Source organism: Acaromyces ingoldii (genome assembly GCF_003144295.1).
Source record: "Acaromyces ingoldii strain MCA 4198 unplaced genomic scaffold FA10scaffold_7, whole genome shotgun sequence".
In the NCBI taxonomy this organism is placed as follows: domain Eukaryota; kingdom Fungi; phylum Basidiomycota; class Exobasidiomycetes; order Exobasidiales; family Cryptobasidiaceae; genus Acaromyces; species Acaromyces ingoldii.
Genome location: NW_020290253.1, coordinates 601,670 through 627,553, shown reverse-complemented (window position 1 = coordinate 627,553; position 25,884 = coordinate 601,670). Strand labels below are relative to the sequence as shown.

General features: G+C 58.0%; 11 protein-coding genes across 11 annotated transcripts; 4 read left to right on the top strand and 7 right to left on the bottom strand.

The window, feature by feature from the left end:
• Positions 1-84: 84 nt before the first annotated feature.
• FA10DRAFT_234340 (BcpB protein) lies at positions 85-723 on the bottom strand (the record flags this gene model as incomplete). Its single annotated transcript, XM_025518977.1, has 1 exon — positions 85-723. A coding segment is annotated over one exon (639 nt), but the record flags the coding sequence as incomplete, so codon positions are not given.
• A 560-nt stretch (positions 724-1,283) lies between these two features.
• On the top strand, positions 1,284-2,567 carry FA10DRAFT_269467 (Aldo/keto reductase). The gene has a single exon (XM_025522766.1). It carries the CDS (start codon positions 1,459-1,461, stop codon positions 2,515-2,517), a length of 1,059 nt encoding a protein of 352 aa, XP_025374712.1. The 5' UTR covers positions 1,284-1,458; the 3' UTR covers positions 2,518-2,567.
• A 20-nt stretch (positions 2,568-2,587) lies between these two features.
• On the bottom strand, positions 2,588-4,092 carry FA10DRAFT_269466 (Annexin). The gene has a single exon (XM_025522765.1). The coding sequence runs from the start codon at positions 3,968-3,970 to the stop codon at positions 2,636-2,638; it is 1,335 nt and encodes a 444-aa protein (XP_025374711.1). The 5' UTR covers positions 3,971-4,092; the 3' UTR covers positions 2,588-2,635.
• A 229-nt stretch (positions 4,093-4,321) lies between these two features.
• FA10DRAFT_304275 (hypothetical protein) lies at positions 4,322-6,927 on the top strand (the record flags this gene model as incomplete). The annotated part of the gene is made up of 2 exons (XM_025525336.1): positions 4,322-5,656; positions 5,734-6,927. 2 exons carry the CDS (start codon positions 4,322-4,324, stop codon positions 6,844-6,846), a joined length of 2,448 nt encoding a protein of 815 aa, XP_025374710.1. The 3' UTR covers positions 6,847-6,927.
• On the bottom strand, positions 6,904-7,972 carry FA10DRAFT_269464 (P-loop containing nucleoside triphosphate hydrolase protein). Its single transcript, XM_025522764.1, has 4 exons — positions 7,921-7,972; positions 7,699-7,848; positions 7,353-7,613; positions 6,904-7,275 (listed from the first exon to the last, which is right to left on the bottom strand). The coding sequence occupies exons 1-4, from the start codon at positions 7,946-7,948 to the stop codon at positions 6,941-6,943; spliced, it is 774 nt and encodes a 257-aa protein (XP_025374709.1). The 5' UTR covers positions 7,949-7,972; the 3' UTR covers positions 6,904-6,940.
• Positions 7,973-11,180: 3,208 nt separating this feature from the next.
• FA10DRAFT_269462 (hypothetical protein) lies at positions 11,181-13,401 on the bottom strand. The gene has a single exon (XM_025522763.1). It carries the CDS (start codon positions 13,227-13,229, stop codon positions 11,247-11,249), a length of 1,983 nt encoding a protein of 660 aa, XP_025374708.1. The 5' UTR covers positions 13,230-13,401; the 3' UTR covers positions 11,181-11,246.
• A 116-nt stretch (positions 13,402-13,517) lies between these two features.
• On the top strand, positions 13,518-14,858 carry FA10DRAFT_288928 (hypothetical protein; the record flags this gene model as incomplete). Its single annotated transcript, XM_025524246.1, has 4 exons — positions 13,518-14,050; positions 14,117-14,414; positions 14,487-14,663; positions 14,727-14,858. 4 exons carry the CDS (start codon positions 13,518-13,520, stop codon positions 14,856-14,858), a joined length of 1,140 nt encoding a protein of 379 aa, XP_025374707.1.
• A 72-nt stretch (positions 14,859-14,930) lies between these two features.
• Positions 14,931-17,950, bottom strand: FA10DRAFT_256011 (hypothetical protein; the record flags this gene model as incomplete). Its single annotated transcript, XM_025519792.1, has 3 exons — positions 14,931-16,535; positions 16,633-17,435; positions 17,659-17,950. 3 exons carry the CDS (start codon positions 17,948-17,950, stop codon positions 14,931-14,933), a joined length of 2,700 nt encoding a protein of 899 aa, XP_025374706.1.
• A 336-nt stretch (positions 17,951-18,286) lies between these two features.
• On the top strand, positions 18,287-20,114 carry FA10DRAFT_256008 (phosphatidylserine decarboxylase; the record flags this gene model as incomplete). The annotated part of the gene is made up of 4 exons (XM_025519791.1): positions 18,287-18,440; positions 18,501-18,691; positions 18,747-18,980; positions 19,044-20,114. 4 exons carry the CDS (start codon positions 18,287-18,289, stop codon positions 20,112-20,114), a joined length of 1,650 nt encoding a protein of 549 aa, XP_025374705.1.
• An 11-nt stretch (positions 20,115-20,125) lies between these two features.
• FA10DRAFT_304268 (hypothetical protein) lies at positions 20,126-23,393 on the bottom strand. The gene is made up of 2 exons (XM_025525335.1): positions 22,427-23,393; positions 20,126-22,358 (listed from the first exon to the last, which is right to left on the bottom strand). The coding sequence occupies exons 1-2, from the start codon at positions 23,351-23,353 to the stop codon at positions 20,202-20,204; spliced, it is 3,084 nt and encodes a 1,027-aa protein (XP_025374704.1). The 5' UTR covers positions 23,354-23,393; the 3' UTR covers positions 20,126-20,201.
• Positions 23,394-23,643: 250 nt separating this feature from the next.
• Positions 23,644-25,334, bottom strand: FA10DRAFT_304267 (NAD(P)-binding protein; the record flags this gene model as incomplete). The annotated part of the gene is made up of 7 exons (XM_025525334.1): positions 24,923-25,334; positions 24,728-24,834; positions 24,644-24,650; positions 24,552-24,567; positions 24,215-24,478; positions 23,941-24,156; positions 23,644-23,868 (listed from the first exon to the last, which is right to left on the bottom strand). The coding sequence occupies exons 1-7, from the start codon at positions 25,147-25,149 to the stop codon at positions 23,644-23,646; spliced, it is 1,062 nt and encodes a 353-aa protein (XP_025374703.1). The 5' UTR covers positions 25,150-25,334.
• Between the last annotated feature and the right edge of the window lie 550 nt (positions 25,335-25,884).

The following is a 25,884-nucleotide window of genomic DNA, read 5'->3' as shown; positions in this document are numbered from 1 at the left end:
CGTCGTCGTCTGCGCCGCCACCTCGTCTGCTTTTGCGGTCTCTGGCGCCTGGTGGAGCACAGCTTCCCGGTCCAGGGATGCCTCCTCAGCCTCTGCCACCTCCGCCTCTCCGTCGGCCTCTTCACAACTTTCAGGCACACAAGCGTGACGAGATCCATTGAGCATCTGCAGCGCCACGGCTGCCGCCTTATCGGGGGGAAAGACGGGATAGTGGACCTGGGTGATCTGGCCCTCCTTGAGGAGGAGCGTGACGCGCTGGAGAAAGGTCCTGCCCTGCCACTGGAGCGTCGGCAGGTCGAGGGCCTTTTGCAGGGCGAGCGACTCGTCGGAGAGGAGCGCGTAGGGCAGCCTGAGCCGCGTGGCGGCTTCCTGCTGGATAGCTGTTGGCTGGACGCTGAGGCCAAAGATGGCCAGCGTCGGCTCGTGCTCGACGAGAGGGTGGAGGCCGTCGCGGATGGAGCAGAGCTCGGGGGTGCAGCCGCGTGCGCCCGGAAGTGCATTCCACGACTCGGGCACCTCCTCGCCGGGCGAGGCCGTGCGTGGGTACACAAACACGAGGACGGGCCGCGAGAGCGAGAGGAGGAACAGGTCGACAACACCGCCGGCCGTGGACGCCAGCTCGATGAGGGGCGGCATCGGGTGGCCAGGGAGGTGCACGCACGCGCCCGTATCCTCGGGCACGGGCAGGTTCGCCGGCAGGGGAAAGGTGCCAGCTTCCGTCATTGTTGTCGCGCCCCGCAGTGTCGACGATGGTTGTGTTGGCTTCCGTTAGTCCGAGGCCGATCCTGTCAGAGCAAAGGGCTGGACTAGCTACTACTAGCTGCTGCTCCTCTACACAATAACAACGACTACGACTACAACTACGACTAAACAAATAGGCGGCCTGGTTCTATCTTACAGAAAAATCAATCGTTCGGAGATGTCAATCTTCTCGAGGAAAAAAAAAAGGGGCCAAGAGAAACCCCTGAGTAGGATCGTGCGGCATTTCGTGCAGGCGTGGAGGAGACTGTGTCACTATCCAGCAAAAATTTACGTCATTGAATGTGTCATGGCTCCTTGGGCATTCGCCACTTCCGCCGGACAAAGCCCACCATTACATTTGATCAATAATCAGGCCGAGGGGGAAGCTAGCAGACCTGGAGCAGAGCGGTACACATACATGGACTGCTTGTGTTCCTGCTTGCCCTGGACGAGGCAGCTTCGGCAAAAAAGAAGTTTTGATTCGGTGGAGGGTTGCTCACCTCTGAGAAGAATAGTAAATCTGAGTCCGCGGTGTGATGCACGTCTGTAGTGAGCAAGTGGAGTGAGCAGGTAAGCTTCGCGGCTGGTGCTCGGAGCTGGCTATAAAACTGGCTTCTCGACCATCAGAGGCTTCTGAGCACGATATAAAGAAAGGTCTCCATCCCGCCAACGACCACATCAAACACTAAAGCAGCAACAAGGAAGACATCCTAAAAGATGACGGCAGCGACAGACTTTCCAGCTTCCAAGACGGCCATTCCGCTCTCCTTCGGAGCCATGACGGTCGGCGGAGAAGGCACGATGCAGGCCCGAATCCATGATCTTCCCACCTTTCAATCTATCCTGGACCTTCTCAAAGAGCATGGACAAGAGGAGATCGACACTGCTCGGGTCTACGGCAGCATGACGAGCGAAGAGTACGTGCGCGACGTCGGCGCCGAACGGCAGGGCTTCAAGATTGCCACAAAGTGCTTTCCCAACAGCTCCTTTGGCGCCATGCCCGACATCACGCAGTACGACCACACGCCCAAGATGCTCCGCCAGTCCGTCGACGACTCGATGAAGGCGCTCAGCACGGACAAGGTCGACCTCTTCTACCTGCATGCGCCTGACCGCAAGAACCCGATCGGCGATGCGCTCCGAGTTGTCGACGAAGAGTACAAAAAGGGCCGCTTCGACCGGTTCGGCATCTCCAACTACACCGTGGCGGAAATCGAAGAGATTATGCGCATCTGCGAGGCCAACGGCTACGTCAAGCCGACGGTGTACCAGGGCCTGTACAACTGCCTAGTCCGTAGCGCAGAGCCCGAGTTGGTGCCGTGCCTGCGCAAGTACGGCATCAGCTACTACATCTACAACCCGCTCGGCGGCGGCTTCCTGACGGGCACCTACAAGCCCGACAAGACGGACGAGGAGGACAACAATGCCGAAAAGGGCAAAGGGTCCCGCTTTGACAAGTCGTCGTGGCAGGGCCAGGGGTACTGGAAGCGATACTTCCATGACGCCATCTTTGAGGCAATCGAGGTCATCAGGCCAAAGGCCGAGGCGCACCAGATCCCCCTGGCAGAGGTAGCGCTGCGATGGTGCATGCATCACTCGGTGCTGAAAAGGAAGTACAACGACCACGTCATCTTTTCGGCCTCGTCGATCAAGCACGTCCAAGAGAATCTCGCCGCCTTCGAAAAAGGCCCCTTGCCTGACGCCCTGGTAAAGGCAATCGACGAAGCGTGGACCGTGGTCGACAAGAGCGGCCAGGCTCCCAAGTACCACTTCTAAATCTTTCAAAGTAGCATTTCAAGAGCACATCGGTAATTCATCATCAATCCTAAATATACATTCAAACGATCTCTCATCGTGCGTGCATCATCGTCGAGAAAGAAGAAGAGTGAGGTATTCAAGAGCCAATGACGGCCTCCAGCATCTTTTTATAGTCGCCGCTCGTCTCCCCAGAGACCCTCGCGCGAAGACCCTTTTTGCTCTGGGTGCCCTGGTAGCACCGCTTGACCTCTTCGAAACGCATGCGATCCCAGTGTGCTCTGAAGAGGCGGTAGATGAGCCGCTCGTCCTTTGTGCCCATGCCTGCCATGCTCTCTTCCAGCAGATCCGCATCGCGTACCACGCCCGGTGGACCAGGCTGGGCCGTCTTGGCAATGTAGAGAAGCGCATTCTCCATGTGCCCCGAAAATTCAGACTTGATCATGGCAACGAGCGTCTGCTTGTGCATCGACTGGTACGTCTGCCAGATGGCTTGAAGGTGTGGCGTGCTCCTCGAGACGAGGATGCCGCAGATGGTGATCTCATCGGTGCCTGCCCCCCGAGCAGCTGCCTTGAGTTTTCGGCAGTCCTCCTCGACGAGCCGATGGTCTACTGGCGCGTTGTCCTCTTGCCGCGTACCTTGGAGGGCCATGACAAAGAGGCGCTTCGTCTTCATCGACAGCTCGTCCTCGACAACCTTTTCCATCGCCTTGCCATACACTGCCCTGTATGCGTTCTTGAGTGTCCACATGTCTGCATTTGTTCGGCAGAGCAGCACCTCGTTGAGCAGGTCCTCGTGTGTGCCTGCGCCATCGCATGCACGGTGGATGAGCCAGACATCGTAGCCAACGGGACCGAGGACCTTTGCACGGAGGGCGCCCTCGAACCAGCCCGACGTCTCCTTTTCGAGCACCTTGAGCAAGTCCTTGCCCGTCGACGCCTTGAACTGGTTCGAGAGGGCATCGACCTGGAAAGCATCGAGCGGGGCCAGAGTGCGAATGAGGAGGGCCTCGTCGGTGCCGAAACCCTTTGTGGCCTTGCGGATCGCTTCGACGTCCCCGTGGACATTGTATCCGGGCGGCGGCGGCAGAGGCTGGCTTCCAGGTGGAGGAGGGACCGGCACGCCGAGGTAGTAGGTGCCACCTGCTCCTCCCATCGGTTGCTGAGGTGCATAGGCCTGTGGCTGAGAATGCGAGTGGTGGTGCTGGTGGTGCTGGTGGTGCTGGTGGTGCTGTCCGTGCGCAGGAGGTGCGTAGCCGCCGTAGGGTGCAGAGGGTGCCTGATGGCCATACGGAGCCGGAGGAGCGCCTCCATACCCCGCTGGTGGCGCTTGTCCGTAAGAAGGAGCCTGGCCGTAGGGAGCCGGCGGGGCGCCATGGCCTGGCTGGGGGTACTGGGGCTGGCCGTAGCCACCGCCCTGCTGGGGATAGTAGCCACCAGCGGGAGGCGCGCCGTAGGGAGGTTGGTAAGACATTCCGCTCAGGGTAGTTGTTTTCGTTGATAAAATGTCGAGGTAGTGCTGAGGTGGGAGACGACAAAAGAAGCCGGTGCGGTCTTTTTATCGTGTGTGCCCGCGAGGTTCAGCGCCAAGGCGGTGCTCGAATGACTTGTGCCTGGCACAGCTTTGCTGCTTCTCCACATGCACCCACTTGCTTGCTTTCTGCTTCGACCTCGTGTCTGTGTCGGGTGCGCGTGCGCAGGCCCGTCTGTCACTTTGGAAATTTGACTTTGAGCCTCAGAAAAGACACGGCAAAAGAAAAACAAAGCTCATCCGTGCAGCAATCAGCTTGAGACGAGGAAGGTAAGGAAAGAGCGGCGGATGACGATGGGGAAAGACGACGAAGAAGCAGGGCCATCGTCTTTCAAGGCTGGGGAGAGCTCGATTCAAGACAGATTCACACGAATTGGCGGACACTGGACACACCGAGTCGAGCATGGGGATGTCTTTACCAATGAAAGCGTCGAAGAGGTCAATGATGTGAGGCGCGAGCGAAGTCCCAGCAGGGCATCTTCGGTCATGCAGCCGCCTTCCTTTGCGGAGTCACAATTCGCGACTATCGTCCGGAGGCAGAGAAAGCAGCGGATCGTGTCGCCCACAATGGAACGCCTCGAGCACGGCGAGGTTGGAGCAACTGCTCCTCCCCTTGCTACCCTGGTCGGCGTGCCTTCGACGCCGAGGCGGCGATACAACCGTCGTGGCACCGATGATGACGACAACGTCGACGTCAATGATGAGAAGAACACAGTGCTCCCAAACGATACACCCGCGAAGCGAGAGATGAAGACATCGCGAAGAAGACGCACCTCAACGAGGGAACTGTCCATCGATGGGTGGGACTTTGCAGGCTGGGGCAAGATGTCGATGCTCGAGCTCAGCCGTGCAGATAGAGACGAGGCAGCGGAAGCAATCGCCCGTCGTCCTCGCGCCCTCCTGGGGCAGTGGAGGACGGCAAGCCTGTGCGGAAACGCCCTCACCGGCTCTGTCTTTTACTCGCTCCCCGCCGTCCTAGCTGCCTCGAGCGTTCTGACGCCCATCGGCCTCTTTCTCGCCATCGCTCTCCTCTGGCCCTTTCGGCCGATCATGTGCGAGCTGGCCAGCGCCATGAGCTACGGAGACGCTGGCTCCTACTCGTACTTTCTCAACACTACCACTAAGACGACCTTTGCGCTCCTCGCCGCTGCCTTTGTCATGCTCGATGCCGTTGCCACGGGCGCAGTCAGCGCAGGCACCGCGGCATCGTACATCTCGGCGCAGGCCAAGGAGAACGGGTCGATCAGCGCCAGCCTGAAGGCTTTCCTGGATGGTCCCGCCATCACCGTCATTCTTCTAGTTGGCATTGCCAGCATCGCTCTCCTGGGCACCCGTGGCAGCGGAACTGTTGCCCTCGTCATGATCGTGTTCCATCTCATCACCATGACCGCTCTCATCGTGGCTGGCATCGTCGCATGGGCACAGCAGGGCAACGCCACACTTGCGTCCAACTGGTCCGATGCTCGCCCAGTGCTGACCAGTGGCAAGGGATATGCCAGAGCCATCTTTGATTCGTTCTGCGTCAGCTTCATCGGCCTGACGGGCATCGAGACCAGCGTCCTCTACACAAGCGCCGTCAAAAAGGATCAGTTTCCAAAGGCACTGAGAAGCCTGCACATCGCTGTGCTTGTGAGTCTCTCTTCCTCCTCCTCTTCCACTGTTCTTCATGGAGCCAGTCACGCTGACAGTCAAGGCACGTATTGCAGCTGACGGAACCGACCCTAGCCTTGCTCGTCGTGGCTTTGCTTCCCCTGTCAAAGGCACTCAGTGCCAACAATGTCCTGTCCCTGCTCGCCCAAGTGTCGTCCGGCGGAACTGGACCATGGCTCAAGTACGTGGTTGTTGTCGATGCCGTCGTCGTTCTCGCTGGTGGCATCTTGACAGGTACCCAAGCAACGATTGGCTTGACACAGGCGCTGGCATATGACTCGGTGCTTTCAAGGCAAATGCTCCGAAAGATGCCCAAGACGGGTGCCTACTGGGCCGCCATCTGCCTCTTTCTGTGCCTCTCGCTCATTCTGTGCGCCACGTCGAAGTTCAACCTGACGACGCTTTCATCGATCTTCAGCATGGCTTTCCTTGCCGTCATGACGATGTTTCCCCTCTCGGCGCTCCTCGTCATCTGGAATCGGCCCAACCTCCCTCGAACGCCGAGATGCGGCCTTGCTCTCATCTTTTTCGCTGCTGCCGTCGGCATCGTGGCCATCGGAGGCAATATTGCACTGTCGCCCATCGCACTTCTCCAGACAGTCCTTTATTTGCTCGTCATTGTCGTCGTCCTCTACCTCTTCAAGAACCGCATCAGCCTCGCCCACTGTCTCGTGTGGCTACTCGATGAGCGCTGGATCAACACGTCGGCTCCGTCGGCAGCCAGGTCCAAATGCAGCAGCAGCATCGATGTCAGCCGATCCACATCGCCCATCTATCGCCTCAAGCATCGCCTGATCAAGTGGGTCGGCCGCCAGCGCCGAGAGCCCGTCGTCTTTTTCACAAAGACGGACGAGATCTCGCACCTGAACCGAGCGCTTCGCTACGTAGAGGAGAACGAGCACACGTCTCGGGTCATTGTCGTGCACTGCTTCGACGAAATCGTAGACATTCCCTCAGAGCTCGAGGCGAATGCCCAGCTCATCGATGAGGCCTACCCCAGGATCACCATCGACCTCGTCTTTGTCGAGGCGCAATTCAACCCCGTCGTGGTAGAAGCCCTCTCCAAGAAGCTCAACGTGGCAAAGTCGAGAATGTTCGTTGGTGTCATTCACGATTGCCAAGAGCATGAGCTGGCCGACTTTGGTGGTCTCAGAGTCATTTCGAGATAGAGTCAAGAGTTCCTGGAACATACCCCTTCCATTTTTCGCACAGCCTATAGACTGCATCAGATATTAATATGATTATGTGTCATTGCTAATGGTATCACCTATTCGACCGTCTCGGTCTCTGCTGCGCTCTCGCATTGAGCCAGTCTACTAGCGTCGCAAGGCCTGTCCCGTCCTTGGCGCTGCACCCAACCACGTCCCAGTCCTCCCACGTGCCGCTTCCAGCCTTTGGTCTGGCGAGTCCCTCTATGTTCTCCATCTCATCGCGCAGGTCCGACTCCTCGGCCTCCTCCAACCCTGCAAGCCGGTCAGCAAGAAGACCCTTTATCCGGGTTCGAGCCGATGAGGCGGCTGCTGATGAGACGTGGTCCATCTTTGTGAGGACGATGAGGAGGGGAAGCGCCCGGATCCGCGAGTGCGATCGTAGCGAAGCTGAAATATTCACTCGGGCACATCAGCCTCCTCTTCCATAACACATCACGAGAGGCTGTGGAGCAGGAAAGACTCACCCAAGGCACTCCAGCTGTCCTCCTGCCGTGCGGCCCTGGCCTCCTGCTCGCTCGCGGTGCCTCGCTCGTGGTCGTCGTCATCATCCTGCTCTTTGGAATACGAACGCTCGATTTCGTCCTCATCGAGCCAGTCGCTGATGTCCATGACCCAGACGAGCACCTCTGCTTCTTCAAAGTACTGAGGCCAGATCTTGCGCAGGCTCGCTTCGCCTCCGAGGTCCCAGAAGTGGAGAATGGCATGCTTGAACGTCAGGTCGAGGACTGGAGCCCAACGAACGGGAAAGCCCGGGTCAGCTTCGGTTGAGAGAAAAAGGGCAGGCAAGCATTTTGGTGCGGGCTAGCTCACCATTCTGACCAACGGTTGGCGCGATGCGAGCGAGGGCCCTCGACGATGTCCGTGTATGCCAGGCTCGGACCTTGTCAAGCAGCGCCGTCTTGCCTGCCCCGCTCGTGCCGAGGACCAAGACGTTAAATTTTGGCCTCCGACTCCATTCGGCTATGAAACACTCGTGTATGAGCCAGAATTCTTCCTTGCTTCTAAATAGGGGAGAGAGGTGATCGCACTCACAGTACAGGCCCGTGATGAGATGGTACATCGTCGCCGACACGACCACAGCGAGGGTGGGAGAGTCCTCTCCTCTCTCCCTCAGTGGAGGGGAATCTAAAAAATTCACGTGAGGGATCGCGCCTCGCGGAAATCCTGTCACGGCGCGTAGAGGGAAAGGCGGCCTTTTAAGAACATCACCTTGCAACTCTCGAGGCCTTAGAAACGCTGAGAGGGTCGGGAGGCAGAGACAGCGGGCAACATGGCAACATCCGGGCTCAAAGGCTTGAAGCGCTCGTGGTCAGGGAACAGCTCGGACATCAATGGTCTCATTGGAGTGCCCTCACAGCCTGCTGCGTCCAACGGAGCAGCGGCCGCAACGACGTCGATGATGGCTACGACTTCGATGATGCCCACTAACAATAAGAGCAACAACGCCATCTCGTCCCCCCCTAAGGACACTATTAACAAGAGCCTGTTGCCATCTTCAAGCCCTATCGAGGTGCCATTCTCTTGGTCGCCGTCTCCCTCGCCGAGTAGGAGGGAGCCGCTGAGCGACAAGAGCAACAATGGCGCACGAGGTGAGTACACTACATGCGTGCACGCTCTCGTGCGTTCTAATGTCAGGGTCTTCCAATACAGGCGGGAACCGCGCAGATTCCGCAAAGCAAAGACATTCTCCCCAAATTGCGATTCCAGTTGACGATGAGGAAGAGGATTTGGACGATGTAGAGACTGAGAGAAGGGCTGAGCCTCCTCTCAAAAAGAGGCAGCTGCCTCAGTCATGGAAACGCTCTGGGACTGGCGGAAGCAACAGCAGCAGCGCGAGCTTTCAGTCTGCTTCCAATGCCTCGACGACGAGGTCAGCGTCAACTTCCTCCATGTTCAAGCCTTCGGTTCTCGACAAGACGGCGTCCGACCTCCGTCGCGAGGGAAAGTCGTCAACCAACTTTCTCGTCAAGGGTCACGGGACGGCAGCCGAGACGAAAGAGCATCCATTTGGTGGCGCCAGCCGCAAGCTGGGTGGTGTCTTTCTCTCACGCGAACAGGCTAAAGTCAGGGACATGGTTGTGAACGGCGGGAAGAATGTCTTCTTCACGGGAAGTGCAGGTGAGCTCGCCTCGAGAACACGCAGTAGAGATCGGGTACTAACACGCAAGAGTGCGGTACAGGAACGGGCAAGTCGGTGCTGCTACGCGAGATCATCTCTCAGCTCAGGCTCAAATATAACAGCAAGCCCGACGCCGTCGCCATCACCGCCTCGACGGGCATTGCTGCTTGCAACATCGGAGGGGTGACAATTCACAGCTACGCTGGAGCGGGGCTAGCAGACGGGACCGTGGATCAGATCTGCTCCAAGATTCGTAGGAACCGCAAATCGAACAGCAGATGGCTGAGGACGCAGACACTAATCGTCGATGAAGGTGAGCTTCACGTTGGGTGTGAAGAAGCCCTCTGAACAGCTTACTCACAAATTCATCCGCTGCGACCAGTGTCAATGGTGGACCCAGGCTTTCTCGACAAGATTGAAGAGACAGCTCGCAAACTTCGGAAGAGCAGCAAACCATTTGGAGGCATCCAGCTGGTATTGACGGGCGACTTCTTCCAACTGCCTCCCGTTACGAAGAACAACGCACCGACCCGCTTCGCCTTCGATGCCAAATGCTGGTCACAGGTCATTCACGAGATGGTCAACCTGACTCAGGTCTTCCGTCAGAAGGATGAGAGTGAGTCGAACAAACCCTAAATCGACAGATACATGCCAGCTGAATGCCGTGCATACGTCCCAGACTTTGTGCAGATGCTCAACGAGATGCGCATCGGGAAGTTGTCGGAAGATTCGGTCCAGCGCTTCAAGGCCTTGAGTAGAACGCCAGAGATTGCCGATGGCCTGGTCCCTACGCAATTATTTGCTTTGCGACAGGAGGTCGACCGTGCCAACGTACAACGCCTCAATGGCATCAAGGCGCCTCTCAAGATGTTTGATGCCCATGATGGAGGAACACTTCCGGAGGAGCAGAGGCAAAGAATGCTCGAGAAGTTCATGCCGCCGCCCAAGCTCATGCTTAAAGCAGGTGCTCAGGTCATGCTCATCAAAAACATCGATGAGACGCTCGTCAATGGCAGCGTCGGCACCATCTTGACGTTCCTCGACACAAAGGATCACAAGATGGCATTGCACCATGGGGTCGATTGGGACAGGATTCGACCAGGAATGACTGTTGAGCAAGTCGACGAGATCATCACGGAGTATCTCGTCAGCAAGCCCGTACCTGCGGCGGAAAGAAGCGCGAAGGCATTCAGGGCCGACGCGATCGCAAACGAGTACATGTACAGCGCCGCTGCTGCTTCAAAGAAGCTAAAGGCAGGCAAAGTTGACGATGAAGACTATGACGAGAACGACTTCGAGTCAATTGGGGACAAAGACAGAAAAGCAACAGCATCTTCGGCGGCACCGAGTGGCAATTCAAATGCGACGATGAAAGTTCAAATTCCGCGAAACGCTTCGTCAAGATCAGCCTCGCCGGAAAAGGGCACTGGTGGTCCTCTTGGGGCGAATCTACCAAAGTACCCCGTTGTTCGCTTTATCCTACCGAATGGGGGCTATCGGACGGAGCACATGACGCCAGAGGTGTGGAAAAATGAGCTGCCAAACGGAGAGATTTTGGCCTCGAGGACGCAGATCGTGAGTTCAACTTAGTTAGGCGGCACTCACTCTCTTTTCATCCAATGCTTATCATTTGCAATTCGACAGCCCCTCATGCTGGCTTGGGCAAGTGAGTCGACTCTTCCATGCCCCACATGCGGGTCACTAACCATTTTGTTCCTTACAACAGTGTCCATTCACAAATCACAAGGCCAGACGCTGCCATACTGCCGCGTCGATCTCGGCAAGGTCTTTGAAAAGGGTGAGTCTGCCGCGCAGGCTCTCGTCCCCTTTTCGACAGGACTGTGACTGACGCTCTGACGATGCAGGACAAGCCTACGTGGCGCTCTCCAGGGCAACTTCGCTTGAGGGTCTCCAAGTACTAAACTTCAACCAGGCCAAGGTCATGACAGACCCCCGCGTCATCACCTGGACGCGACAGCTAAAGGATCACAGCGAGACATCCAGTTGATACCACACTCACATCGATCGCCTTTCTATCATCTCTACAAGACAATTTACCATGAGAGCACCAGCACAAAGTGTACATCTACTTGCACTCATGACCCTTTCGTTCCCTCTCGTTCCCTCTCGTTCCCTCTCGTTAGAGTAGCAATTGTCATCAGACTTTACTGAATCATGTTGTACGGATGTGTATACGAAGCAGGTGTGATATTACAAGAGGAGACAGTGAGGGACATCTTTACCTCACGCGGGCCCCGATCGTCGTCCAGAAGCTGTCCTTTGGCCTGATCGACAGGTCACCGTACGCATCCGTCTGTTGCACGCTGATAAGATCCTTTGTGCCCAGCACGAGCGTCTCAAAGAAGAGCCCTGCCGCTTCTCTGCGACCCGATGCCGCGGTGAGTTGCTCGAAAGAGGCTGCCTCTCCCTCTTCTTCGTCCGCCGCCGCCAAAAAGGCTTCTCGGAACGTCTCGGCGGCTCGCCTCGTATTGTTTGAGAAGCCATCCTCATCGTGGCGCGCATCCTCTTCATCAATCCCAAGGAGGTTCGACGATGGCGTGCCTGACCTGCTCAGCGACCCGAGTGGGGAAAGTCGTCCCTCGGTCTCCTGGCTCATTTGGCGCACCGAGGATAGCCGGCCCTTCTCGAGGTGTCGCATACTCCGTCGCAAGCCATCGTCCGCCGCAAGACCCTCGGCCGGGATGTCAAAGTATGGCACGTCGCCAGCTCCAGCATCGATTCCACCAAATGCTCCTAGGTCTGTTGTGTCATCGAATCCGAGATCAAAGCCCAACGCGACGTCGTCTTCTGTCGCTGCCCTCCTGCCCACCTCGGACAGATTGTCGTCTTCGCTCACACCTGTTCTCTGACGTTTGTTGTGGCGCTCGTCTGCCTCCTCTGCTAGTCTCCTACGCCTCGACTTTCGCATCGCGTCTGCATCGAGCACAAAGAGTTCCTGGAGCTGAGGCGCGATGATCCCGAACGGTCCCCCGGAAACGAGATTCTTCGACGGTGCCTTGTACATGGACAGAAGCTGCATGTAGGCGGCCGACTTCGGCAGATACTCATTCGCGCCTTGCATGGACGTGATCAGATCGAGCGCAGTCTCATCCGGCGACAGCTCTGTCCGAGCATCGACGAGGTGCCGACTCCGTTTCGACTTAAGTCCTTGTTCCTCTCGCCTTACAATAGCTTCTCGAACCTTTGCGGCCGTGCGTGGCGTTAGCTGCTCGGCGAGGTTCGTGTCACTGTCTCGCGGTTGAGGTGTTGTCTGCCGTGGCCGATCCAGACCTTCGAGGCCGAGATCGAGACCCCCTTCGCCACCGAGGTCCATCAATGTATCATCGTCAAAGCCAGCAGTGATGTCTGCACCTGTACCTTCAAAAAGCGAGCCATGACCGACGCTCAGAGGTGCATCTCGACCCACGCCAATGCTCAAGCTGTCGTCTGCCGCTGGAGCGGCAATGACATCGCCGTTGGCATCGACGAGCTGACCCTGCGAGTTGCGCCTCTCCATGCCAAAGTCACCTTCGCCCGGCACAAGCCCAAGGTCTAATGGCGGCGAGCTTCCGACGTGACTCGCGTCAGGATCAAACACGCCCGACGCGATCCCAGGTCCGCTGCCGCCGACACTGAGATCAAAGTGGTTCAGGTCGCTGCTGCTCGCCTCATCATTCCAGAGGCTGGGCGTCCCGCCTCGATACTGCGGCAGGGTGATGTCGGCTGCTCGAGCGGTGTGTCGGGCAGCCATTGGACCAGGTGTCATGCTTCCCGCCCTGGAGCCTGCCATGCTAGCCGCGTCGTGCCCCGCACGCGTCCAGGTCTCAATCGATGGGTCGGGCATCAAGAGGTCGAGGTCTGTCCGCGTCGAGGTGAGCGTGATCTGCCTCCTCGAAGCCTGCAATGCGCCCGTGGTCGCGTCGCTTGATGCAAACGCTCCTCCTCCTGCCGTTCGGAAGGCCATTTTAATGCGGACGAGGGCCTCATTGCAGTCGTCCAGGAGGTAGCGAGCCTTTCGCGAGTAGATCCGAACGACGCCAAGAAGGAGCTGGCCACTGAGACGCAAGGCCATGGGCGCCTCAGGCCCCATGATTGATGAGATGCTCCGTTCGAGATCTGCGCCGATCAGTTGAGCCTTGGACAGGCGGCGCTCGGCATGCGCAGCGAGCCAGACCTTGGAGAGCGGGCCCCTCCTGGAGAGGATCGCCTCGCTGTAGAACATGATGGCCCTACTCTTCCTTTCGTTGTCGCTGTGCTGAGGATAGAATATGCTGAGAGGAAGTACTGTAGGTGAAAAAGGAGAATGGATAAAGAAGAGAAATGAGAGAAGAGAAGGTAAAGTCCCGAGGAAGGTGATGGGTGGAAGGTGAGGTAAGGCCCAAAGGACGTGTTGGATTCGCGCGTCGAAAAAGAACGCGTCGGACCGCGTGCTTATAGTAGAGTGTTGAAATAAAAAGGCAGGGCTAATTCTTGGTCCGAGGTCTCCACCAACTTGGAAACCAACAGAAAGATGCCGCCGCGGGCACAGGGTCGGAGGCAACCGTATGATGTAGAAGCTCTACGCGCAATAAGAGCACAGCAAGGGAGCTCTTACCCTCGTCCGGATAGATTGCAAGTGAGGGGGAGCTCAGAGGAGGACGACGAGGCCGAGGAGGGTGAAGAAGAAGAGAGCGGCGATGGCATTGCAGAGGACGGCGACGAGGAAGACGGCTTGCCACGAACAAACTCTGGACGCAGAGTCAGAAGAGTTGTCGTAGATGACGAAGCCTCGGAAGACGAAGAGGAATCTAGCGAGGAAGAAGAGAGGCGCCGGCAAGAAGAGGAAGACGATGACGAGGATGACGACGACGAAGATGACGAGGATGAAGAAAGCGCGCTGCAGGAAGATCAAGACGACGATGACGACGACTATGATGGGACCAGCGGTAGAGCAGGTCGTAAAAGAAAGGCACCTGCTCGGAGTAAGAAGGTTTGGCGGCGCCTGACGGTCGAGGAGCGTGAGGCCGTCACAATGGAAGGGGGCATCGTCTGGGAAGAAGCAAAGTAAGCCCTTTCCTCCTCTTTCCCTACTTCCCATTGTTTTGTCTGACCTTTGGGCGCGAAAAAAAGCTCCATTTTTGCGAGTCTCAACAAGCGCCAGCGCATGGTAGCGCAAGAAATGCTCTCTGATGTCCTCACCTACGTCGATCGGGAGCTGGAGCGTGTCGTGATACCGCCCACGATCCGCATGCCCCATGCTTCGACGGGTGGCGCCGCCGCAATGGGCCTGGCGTCGACGAGCGCTGTCGGGTCCTCGCTGGGCAGCATGATGAGCTGGCGTGCCGAGCGAGGCGGCATCCTGCGAGCCGATCAAGGTGACGACCCATCGGCAGCCAGGCCTGATCAGAACGGCTTCATGGCAGACATTGTCAGTCTTTCCTCTTCGTTTCTCACCCTGCTGTCTTCCGTGTCTGACGCTATCGTTGAACCCTAATAACAGAGAACGCTGGAGAATCTGCTGCGACCGGAGGCAGCCGAGATCTTGTCGATGGAGCAAGGCCTCCTCGAGCAGCAAGCCGAGCTCGATCGATACAAGTCGATCCTTTCCTCATTGCAAAAGGATCGCCAGGAGCGCCGGCGCAGAGGGGTTGCAGACACAAGAGAGACAAGGAGAAAGGTGAGCTACTGTAAGACTTCGTTCCCTCTTCATGGCATCGCATCGCTCACCTCCCTCGAGAAGTTGCGAGCTCGCATCGAAGAGCTATCCAGACCCTCTGAGAGTGAGGCGAGCACACAGGCCACCCCTCTGCCCATCACAGTCGATGCAGCGCTGCGCGAGTCAGCGGCAGCCTCGATTAAGGCCGCCCGTTGACGCATCCATTCCCACCGTTCTTGTACTTCTAAAGATTGCATATGTATTTCTCAGGCAAACAGCAGCGTCCGTCTACAAAGTCTCTAGCACAATGCCCGCCGCGACAGTTTCGCCATGCATGCGGAGAAGCACCCTGCCCATGTCTCTGCTGATTGCAAATGGCTCAAACGGCGTCGCTTGGGCCAGAGTGATTCTGACCTTGGCCGTGACGCCTCGGGAAAGCACCCTAGGTTTCGTCTTGATGACGGCGCCCGTCTTGAGATCGAGCGTCGCAATGAGCTCCGACAGTGTCACGCTGAGGTTCGACGAATGGTGGAATAGCTCCAGCGATGTGCCGGCCAGCAGCGGCAGTGTAGGCTCAAAGACGAGGACCTGAGCGACGATGTTCGACACGACGGGTACGGGCGCCGTCGGAGGGCACAAAACCGAGCCAATGTTGATAAAGATCATGTCGATGCCCCCGAGAAAGACGGTGACAGACGAGCCAGCTACGGCCCACGGCGCGCTCTCCCCATCGACATCGATTGCTCGGACGACGCCGCTCTCGTCACCTGGGACGACGCTCAGTCGATCTCCGATGGACAAGACGCCCGCAACAAGTCTACCGCTGACGCCAATGCCAGAAGAGATGGCTGTCTGACCACCCTTGAAGACGTTCGTAATGGGCATTCTCAGCGGCGCATCCAGCTGTCGCTGAGGTGGCTCGAGCTTATCGAGAGCCTCCACCAGCGTCGGGCCGCTGTACCACATCGAAAGGCCTGTTTCTTCCGACCGTTGCTGGAGATTCTCGCCGACGGCGGCACCGCAAGGAACGAAGGTCAGCTTGCTCTCGGAAAAGCCGGTGTGCGAGAGGAACGGTCGAAGTGCGGCGACGATCTCATCGTAGCGGCTCTGTTCGTATCCGACGGCATCCAGTTTGTTGACGGCCACGATGAGCTGCTGGACGCCCAGACTTCTCACAAGGATGGCATGCTCTCTCGTCTGTCCCTGCGGGCCAAAGCCAGCCTCAAAGCCCCCCTTGGCTGCGTCGACGACGAGGACGGCGGCATCGGCCTGTGCTGCTCCACTGATCATGTTCGGAATGAAGTCGCGGTGGCCCGGCGCATCGAGAAGCGTGAATGTTCGATGTGGCGTCGCAAAACTGTCCTGGGCCACGTCAATCGTGACACCCCTCTGCCTCTCTTCCTCGCTTGAGTCCAGTGCCCATGCGTAGGCAAAGCTGCCCTTGCCCAGCTTTGCGCTCGCACGTTCGTTGGCGAGGTGGTCGCGATCGCTGAGGCTGCCAAGCTCATGTAGCATTCTCCCCATCAAGGTACTCTTGCCCGCATCAACATGGCCCACGACGACGAGACTGAGGTGTTTTCTGCCTTCGCTGTCCTCCTTTCGGCGAAACTCTTCGACGACGCGCTCATGGGACAGAAGCACCTTTGGCGTGCCAGGAACGCTTCCTTTGGCGCTGCTCCCCCCCGCGCTGCTGCTCGCCATCTTTGACGCCGCGGCACCATCATCCTTGGTCGATGTCAGGCCCATGCCCTCAATGTCGGATCGTAATTGTGACACCGAAGGATCTTTCGACTTGGACGCGATACCGGCTCCCGTTGGCTTGGCCCCTCTTGCTGGTGTTGAAGCGCCAGAGGCCGGCTTGGAGCTCGATGGTGTTGCCCTCGCTTGCTGCTGCTGCCTTTTCGCCGCTTCTTTTTCTGACGTTATAATATTTCAACGTCAATTGTCATGTTCTCGCCGCCAGATTGGTCCCCTCCCGAGCCTTCAGGACGATGTCATCAGGACTTGGCTCGGAGAATACGGTCTGAAAGCGACTGTATTCTTCGCAGCCTTGATCAAAAGGCGATCCACCCGGTACCTCGCCTCCTCCCTCTTGTCCCGGCTGCAGGATCCTTGTAAACGGGGACCCTGCGGTCGGGTCGCCCACGCCTCCCGAAGGAAAGAGGGAGACAATGGCATCTCCCGATGGCAGTAGCTCCCGTCTTTGCCTCTCTTCCTCTAATCTCTCGTGCTCTCTGGCTCTCTCTGCGAGCATCTCTTCCTTGCTGATCTGAGTCCCTTGAGCAGCCTTCTTCTGCTTGGCAGCCAGCACCTTCTGCTGCAGCTTCGAGAGAGGCTTGCCTGCCTCTAAGCCTTCTGCGACTTCGGGTTCCATAGAGCTTGGGATGGGTGACGGCGCTTTTGCCCGGCTTGCGGCCAGCGCAGCAAGTTTGCTCGGACGAGGAGCCGTCGTCGACCCATTGGACGACAACGATGCGCCAGGGTGGGTAGCATCAGCGGGACGCTTTGACGAGGATCGCTTCGCAGCAGCCAGCTGTGCAAGCCTCGACGAAGAAGATGATGGTGCGCTTCTTCTTGGTGGCTGCTGAAGCTCTGGAGGAGCCAAGGAAGCGAGATTCTTCTTGGCCAGACCAGCCCTGCCCCCACCACCGAGACCCCTCGTTCCAGGCGCTGTTGTGGCTCCACTTGGATGCTTTGCCACACGCCTCTGAATCGAGAGGCGCTGTAGTGCAGATAAGGGCGCGCCACTTTCCTCTTCCTCGTCTACCTGCGCCTCGCTGTCACCATCCAGGCCTTCATCTGCGAGACAGGCAGGCGCAGTCAGCGAAGTGAAAAGGTGGGCGCCTCCTTTCTAGAAATCAAGAAAGCAGCCAGCATCTCCTCACTCCTCTGGTCTGCCCTGCCAAATGGCATGCTAAGACTTCCTCCCTCGAGCTAGTACTTGTATCTCCGAGAACAGCGAGACCAAAGAGGCAGAAGAGATGCTGGCGCCCTGTCGTCTGTAAATGCGACTCACCTGCCCGTTTCTTGTCGCGCGCTTCTCTGCGACTGCGCTCCTCAATGAGCGCGGAAGTTGCCTGATCGACGTCAAAGTACGCTTCCCAAAGCTGGTCTTGCATCTCTCGTTCGGTGAAGCCGTTCTGGGGCGATGGACCCAAGACCGAGGTCAAGGTGGTCATTGCCTCGTCCAGGGCCGCGCGCTCCTCGGCCGTGATCGACTCGTACGGGTCCTCGGCTCCCGAGTCGAAATCATCCTCTGCCATCTCATCGTCCAGGTCGAGGTTGCGGACCGCACGGTGTCGAGACATGGCGACCTGCTGTTGTTACGCCAAGAAGAGATTGCTTGGTCAAGAAGGATTGCTGCGAGCGAATGGGTCAGCGCTTTTTTCTTGCCTCCACCGTCCCAGCTTGGACGCTTCGCGGCGCTGAAACACGTGGCCTGTGCAAATGCGCCTGGAGCGCTTTCTTTCTTTCTTTCTTCGGGGTAACGCTTCTTCCTCTACCTTCAGCATCGAAGGAGGCAGGGCAACATGGCGTTCACTGGTTCATCGTCTCGCGGAATGGTGCGAGAGCTCCGTTTCGTGCGGCTCCAGATCGCCTCGGCGAGGCCGATTGCTGCGAGGATAGAGCCGGTCCGGCGGCCCATGCTGCGTCACTACTCGAGAGACCCGCGCCAGGCAGAGGAGGAGGCATCGACCGTGCGAGGCCATCGGGTAGAGCGAGCGCGGACAGAGTCCGGAGGCGCTTCTTCCTCCTACACCGCCTCTTCCTCCTCCACCGCCTCTTCCTCGTCATCGGGTGGAGCAGGCCAGCAAGAATACGAAGAAGGGAGGAGCTACGAGGGTGCTTCGTTGGGAGCAAGGCTTGCCAATGCGTGGAACTCGACGCCGATCAAGTGGTACCCTATCCCGGTTCTGTTGGGTGCTTGTGTCCTCGTGGGTGTCCAGGCAAGGCGGAACTACGTCCGGGATAGGAGAGAAGAGCGAGGAACTAAAGCGAAGATCGTCGACGAGAATGGCAAGGTTGTGACAATGCAAGGCCCCTGGACAGTGAGTCTCATTCGAGCCAATCTTCAGACTCACTCCCCTGACACCAGATATCAAGGTCTACGTCTTGGGGGCGCTGCCTCTCAATGCTATCTCAAGAGCATGGGGCTGGGCCAATGGACTGACGCTTCCTGTTTGGTTCCGGCCCTTTGGCTTCCGGCTATATGCGCGCATCTTTGGGTGCAACCTGGACGAGATGAAGGACACCGACCTGACCCACTACAAGAGTCTCGGCGAGTTCTTCTATCGCGAGCTCAAGGAGGGAGCAAGGCCTATCGATGATGCTCCTCTTGTGAGTTGTGTGCAGATGCTCCAGCAAGGAGCTAGGAAAGAGCTGACTCGGTAATTAAACCAGGTCTCGCCGGCCGATGGTACGGTGCTTCATTTTGGAACGATCAAAGGTCGACGTGTGGAACAGGTCAAGGGTGTGACCTATTCGCTCGATGCGCTACTTGGTCTCACATCAGACCCACAGGGCATCGAGACGAATAGCGGAAGGCCCGAGGCTGCCCGTGGTGGCATCGACGAGCGGCAATTTGCAAGTGTCAATGGGATCGAGTACAGTCTTGATCGCTTGTTGGGAGACGACGAGAAGACAAAGGAGGGCAAGCCTCGATGGAGGGTGGCCAGCTGGAAGTGGTGGAAGAGCTGGGTAGTGTCGTCCTCGAAAGGCCCCGCAAGCACGACGGGAATCCCTGCCTCGCACCCGGCGAGAGCTCCCCCGACAGGGCCTTCTCAGGAACCAACAAAGTCCTCGACAAAACCAGTCAATGAAGCGGACGAGGAAGAAGCTGGTGTGCCTACGCCCGACACACCCGAGGTGCTGGGTCGGTATGCCAACGTGGCCTACGACATGGGCAGCGGCGCCCTGCCTCCGATTCTCCAGCGACACTCTCCCGGTCGCGAGGGCGTGGCCGAGGAGAACGACCTCTTCTTCTGCGTCATCTACCTCGCGCCTGGCGATTACCATCGCTTCCACAGTCCCACGAGCTGGGTCGCCGAGCGCCGACGCCACTTTCGCGGCGAGCTCTACAGCGTCTCGCCCTATGTCGCCTCGCGGCTGTCCAATCTCTTTGTCCTCAACGAGCGCGTGGCCCTCCTCGGCCGGTGGCGCCACGGCTTCTTTGGAATGGTGCCCGTGGGCGCAACCAACGTCGGCTCTATTCGCATCAACTTTGACAAGGCCCTTCGAACCAATGTCCGCGACCAGCGCCGGCTCGCGGGCACCTACTCAGAGGCCACGTACGCTAGCGCATCGATGCTCCTCGGCGGTCAGCCGTTGATCCGGGGAGAGGAGATGGGCGGCTTCTTGCTGGGCAGCACAATCGTCCTCGTCTTTGAGGCGCCAAAGGAGTTTGACTTTGATCTAGAGGACGGGCAAAAGATCAAGGTCGGCCAAAAGCTTGGAGACATTACTCCAAAGTAGGGCCTTTGATGGTCTCCTTTTGGACAATGATGGATTTAATTGAGCTTGTCTTGGTAATAACATACATTTGCAACACTCTGGTCAATGTCAAGTGACAGGGAGTAAAGCCACTGGCTCGGCTCTCTCTGCATCAACGAGCCTCGAGATGCTCGGGACCCGACTTCCCGGCTCTGCTCCTCCCTTCTCCCGCTTGTCGCCCCACAGAATCGCCAACGAGTGTTCTTCTGGCACCCGTTTCGCCGTCAATCCAACCGTAAAGGGGGCCACGAGCAGTCGAATCGGCACGAGCGAAGCGCGAACGTGCTTCTCGATGTGGTCTTGCCATCTCTCGTCTCCCTTGATGGCGCTGTCCTGGCCCGAGGCGCTGCCAAGGATGCCCTTCAACGCACCAAGGACCGCGTCGTCGAAGCGTTCCTCGGCGCTCCCGCTAACCCCTCGCCTCTGTGCGGTGATCCTCTCACTGAAGAGATCCAGGAGCTGTCTCGACAGGCGCATCAGCTCATCCTGCGACGCACATCCTGCCATCTGAAGGGCCTGCGTCATGAATGAGAGCGCGCCCACGAGCCTGGACGAAGGTTTGACGGGCCAGTCGCCTTCATTGCTTTGACTAGCTGTCGCCGCCGCCTCCTTCCTCCCGCTGGCGAAATAGTTTTTGAGGGCATCATCGACGACTCGTCCCTTCCATGGCTCCAGACAGGCTCTTCGGATGTCGTCGAGGCCGTGGCGAAGCTGCAAGTGATCAAACTCCGTCGCCAGATTTCTGGGAGAGAGGGCGTCGGTGAGACGTCTGCTCTGGGCAAGTCCCGAGGTGATTCTTGAGAGCAGGAGGAGCTGAGCGGTGTCGGTGCTCTCTTCTTCCTTCTCAGCCTCGTGCTCTTCCTCCCCTATCCGATATCCGCCCCGGGAATCTCGAGGAATCGATTTTGGCTCGACGACGTCCTTCATCAAGCCCTGGAAGCTCTTCAAGATCTCCTCCGAAGCTGTCTTGGCGGCTCCCCTGTACAGTTTCTCAATATCCTGCCTCTGCTCCCGATTTCCTCCTCTCTCTCCGTCCTCCAGCTTCTCCTCTGTCTTCCTCTGCCGGTGCGACGCCATCATAGATTCGTACGCCCGAAGCTCGCCCACCATGATCCTCGCCTTGTTTTCCGTAAACGCCAGCAGGCCATCGATGCGCCTAGAGCGGAGCGATAGCCTTGATGCGAGCACTTCGACGCGGTCTGAACGGCACGACGCCTCTTCGTCATCATCTTCGTCGGCTCCAACGCCTTCCGCCTCGGCACCTCTCCCAACGATATGGGATGCGGATGTAACCTTTCGACTGGGGCTCGCCTCTGGCTCAAATAGGATCGAGAGCGGGTCAAAGGCATCATTCGAGCCTTTGCCTCTCCTGCCGCCATCCAGCGCCAAAGAGGCCTGCTCATCGACGAGAGCCTCGCGAGCCCCTTTTGCCACGGCCTGCGCAAGCCCGTTGGCTCGATCCCGACAGATGTCCTCCATCCTCTTTCCAAGCTCCAGTTGAATGGCCTTGCTCAAAGAACCCAGCCTCTTCTCCAACATGTCAACACATTTCGCTCGCAGTGTGTCGCCGCGTCCTGAGCCGCCAGCAAGATCTCTTTGGGCTCTCTTGATCGCACGACGCAGCTGGTCCTCGACCCGAATGTGGACCTCGCCAACCTCTACAAGCGATGAGAGACGCCCGACAAGTCGATTGACGACGTTCCCATCTTCTCGAATTTCGGTACTCTCCACCGTCTGGGCCCACTTGTCGATCTTGGATAACGCTTCGCTGCTATTGAGCCCATCATCAGTCAGGGTCATTTCAGGCGACAGTGTCTTGATCGAGTCCGGTAGGTGCGCGGCGAGGAGCGTCGAGGACGGCATTGTCTGGATGACGTCGATGGCCATTGGCGGGAAAGCGGCCTGACCTTTGCTTTTGATCGGTCGAACGAGACGGCCAAGAAGTGCCAAGAGGTAAGGCTCATCGTGGGCCTCGCCCGCGCTTGAGGGCGATGGTAGAGCAAATAGTTGCAACGCATGTAGCATGGTGTCGGCCACGACCCTTATGAGAAAGGAAAGGCGCTGTGCAGCGATTAACGAGTCGATGTCGCCCCTCGAGAGAGCATGAACGAGCCTTGCGAGCTGGTGCGTCATGTTACGGTGCCGGATAGCGAGCATGGTCTCCAAGGCACTTGGTAGAGAGAGTCCTTGGTGGATTGCCATGCTGACGAGGCTCGTCGTCGTACTCTAATCACAGTGACCATTGTAAGATTGCTTCTAACGATGCGCGGAAAGAATATGCCTCCTCTACTCACGGCGAATGTCGCTGAGACATCGTCCCAGCGGGGCATCTTTCCTTTGCCCTTCCTCGAAGTAGTGTCTTCAAGCCAGCCCACCAATCCCTCCTTTGCGACCTTGGAGATGCTACTGGACATGGGCGACAGCGAGCTCCACTGCTTCGCGACGTACGGGAATTGCTCGTCAACTATGAAATGGTCGACAGTCTCTCTGGCCTGGGGCGAAGAGGAGAGCCAGTCCCACGTCGCCCTTGCAAGCGTATAGATCCACGCGGCCCGGAGGACAGTTGCAGCCTTGAACTCTGCCTCGGCTGCCAGCGTCGTCGCCATTGAAGGCGAAGCAGACGAAGTCGCGGCCGATGACGAGGACGAGGCAATGTCGATGGCTCTCCAGACCTCGTCGGGCGCCTCGCTGACGAGCTTTGTCGCCGCAGCAATCGCAAACACCCGCTGGTCATCTACTTCATCGACGTCTATGTCGCTAATGTCCTGCCTGCTCCTCTCTGGCGATGTCCTCTCTCCTTCCTTGGCCACCTTTTCGCGCTCCTCGGCCGCGCGTTCGATGAGCTCCTGTGCCGCATCGAGCCTCTCGACGAGCTTCGTCGAGCTCTCGCCCATGTCCATCAGCGTATTGGCCGTGCCGAGCATCTCGCGGTACCGCTCCGCCACGAGCGTCCTGAGCTTCGCGGCCAGGTTCTCGTGCGCATGGCGGAGCTTCTCCTCGACCGCCTGCACCTCGCGCACGCTCAGCCTCGTCAGCGCCTCGTCCGGGTCCAGCGTCATTGGGTCCACCCCGAGCGCGCCGCCATCGTAGGACCCTCGGGCGCTGCCAATCGCAAGATGCGCTTGCGACTGCGACTGCTGGGAGAACGAAGAGGCAGACGTCGTCGAGCTGAACGCTCGATTGCGCGTGTGGCGCCCTCTACGTATCCCGATCCCAGCCATGGTGGAGCCTGACTCTCCTCAAGGAAGATTCCGATGGACGTGCGCCAGTTGTCCAAAATAAGAGCTTGGTCGCACGCGTCTCTCACTTAAACTCGGCCGAGCGTGCGAAAGAAGAACGCTTAGACTATGGCACGCCAGGATCCCACAGCAGAGATGACGCAGGGTGAAGGGAGGAACAGACAACTTCGAAACAGGGACATTCAGCTTGATTTGCGGCTTCTATCGAGGTGGCCAGAGATGAGGTAGAATAGGTGGAAACAAATAGTTAAAGGAGGTTCATTACTGATAGATTACCAGATCTGGTGGCCACCCGAAACGACAATGTCGCTACCGTTGCAGAAGCTCGAGGCCGAGCTGGCCAGCCAGACGGCGACACCGCGCATCTCAGCAGAGCGGCCCAGGCGGCCAAGAGGGTTCGACGTGCTCCACTTGGTCAAAAGGTGGGGGTTAGCGTCAAGGTAGACGGACGTCATGCGAGTGCGAATGTGACCGGGCGAGATGGTGTTGACACGAATCTGATTTGTGGATAAGATGATAAGGTCAGAGGGCGCACGCGACCACTGGACAATCGTTTCTCTAACACTCACGTTCTTGGGGCCCCACTCGGCGGCGAGGTTACGGCCCATCTGGAGTACGGCCGACTTGGAGGCATTGTATGCCACCCAGTGGTGGTCACGGTTGACAATGGAACCTGACATGGAAGCAATGAGGATGATGGAGCCGTGGACATCCTTTTGCTTGTGCATCATGCGGGCGGCAGCTCGGGCCGTGAGGAAGACACCAGTGGTGTTGACATCGAAGATCTGCGAGTCGATCTGATTAGCTTTCCCTCCAATTGCGCCCGGCAAGACGTATGCTCACCTTCTTGAAGTCCTCGACGGGGTAGTCAAGGGCATCGTAGGTGCCGAGGATACCGGCAGCGGCAACGCACACGTCCATCGAGTCGGTGCCCGAGTCCTTGACGATGAATTCCATGACGGCGTTGATCTCCTCGTCGTTGGTGACCGAGGCAGAGATGTACTTGAGGTCGCGGTTCATTATGCGGCAGTGCTCGGCGACAATCTTGAACTCCTCTGAGGGCTGCTCGGGCACGTCGACAGCGTAGACATGGGCACCAGCTTCGACCTTGGGAATGTATCGGCAAGATATCAGCAAAAGAGATGCCGAGATGTATCCTAAAGGGGCGCGTATGACTCACGAAGGCGAGGGCCATTCTGAAGATGCCAGGAACAGGGTTTGTCAGCTCGGGAAGCAACAGTAGCAGCAAAGACGGGGGCAGATTCAGCTCACTCAAGACCTGTGAAAGATAGAACAAGAAGGGCGTAAGCGGGGGCAGCGACGAAAGGCTTATCTCTTTGCCAGGCCACCACTCACCGAGGCCACCGTTTCCACCAGTGACGCATGCCGTCTTGCCCTCGAGAGAGAACTCCGAGAAGATGGTCGTCGTGTGCGTGTCTCCGTCGGCTGGGTTCTCGCGAAGACTTTGAGGGGCAAAGAGAGAATACAAGATCAGCAAAGGTCTGTACAAGATGGAGACGTAAAGACCCAGGGAAAGAGTCGAAGACTCACATGGCATCGACACCGATGTTCTCCGTCGACGGGGGCATACCCGGGTTCTTTTGGATCTCACTGAGCTTGGGCTCCGAGGAGGGCGCCCAAGTGACGAAGGTGTTGCGCATAGCCGTCGCGGAGCCGGGCGCGGCCATGCGGGCGGCGGCGGCCACACGGGGAGCCGCCACGGCTCTGAGCGAGGATCGAGCTGCGCCGGAGCGAGCAATGTTAAACAAGGAGGCCATACTGAACGGGGATGAGGACGGCAGTCGATGTCTGGAGGAGATAAAAGTCGATATGTTGGAGCTGTCCAAGCGACTTTGGGTTCTTCTGATCCGAGGCGAGGCCAGACAGTGGCAAACGATAGATCGATTTCGCTGGCGGGGCACGACGTCAGTACGAAAACTTTAAACGAGGTTGTATGTAACCGTACATCCCTCCACTCTACTAAACTACTACTCTTCTATCTGTTTTCGCGCCTGCCTTCTTTTTCCTCCTTATTTTTTTTTCCTCCTGTATCTTATGTTGTTCGCCTGCTGGCTTACAACTCGTCGACTAGCTCGCATTGGCCAGGGCAGCAGCAGCAGCAGGCAAGAAAGTCCCGTCCCCACCGGCAGGGGGCCTCGCCTGGGAACCGAGCCCGTAATACACCGCCATTCTCTCTTAGGACAGTGCTCCTCAGGGATGTGTCCTTGGCGCCGAGCGCTGTGTGTGTGTGACCATTTCAGGCATATGCGCTCGGGTTCTGCCTGCGATGCCTGCAACGCATCCAAGCTTATCCGTGCTTGTCGTTCCCCACTCCGGAGCCTTTACGACGTATCTGCACGGATCTCAGGCCCGTTTGCAATTTGAAGCCTGTTACTCCTCGGCCCATTGGCAAGCGCCGCGCATGTAATTCTCCTTCATTGGTCCCTTGAGTAGCTTGAGCGCACCGAGGTACACAATATATACACAGCAACTTGTCCCTGGTCCAGGATCTC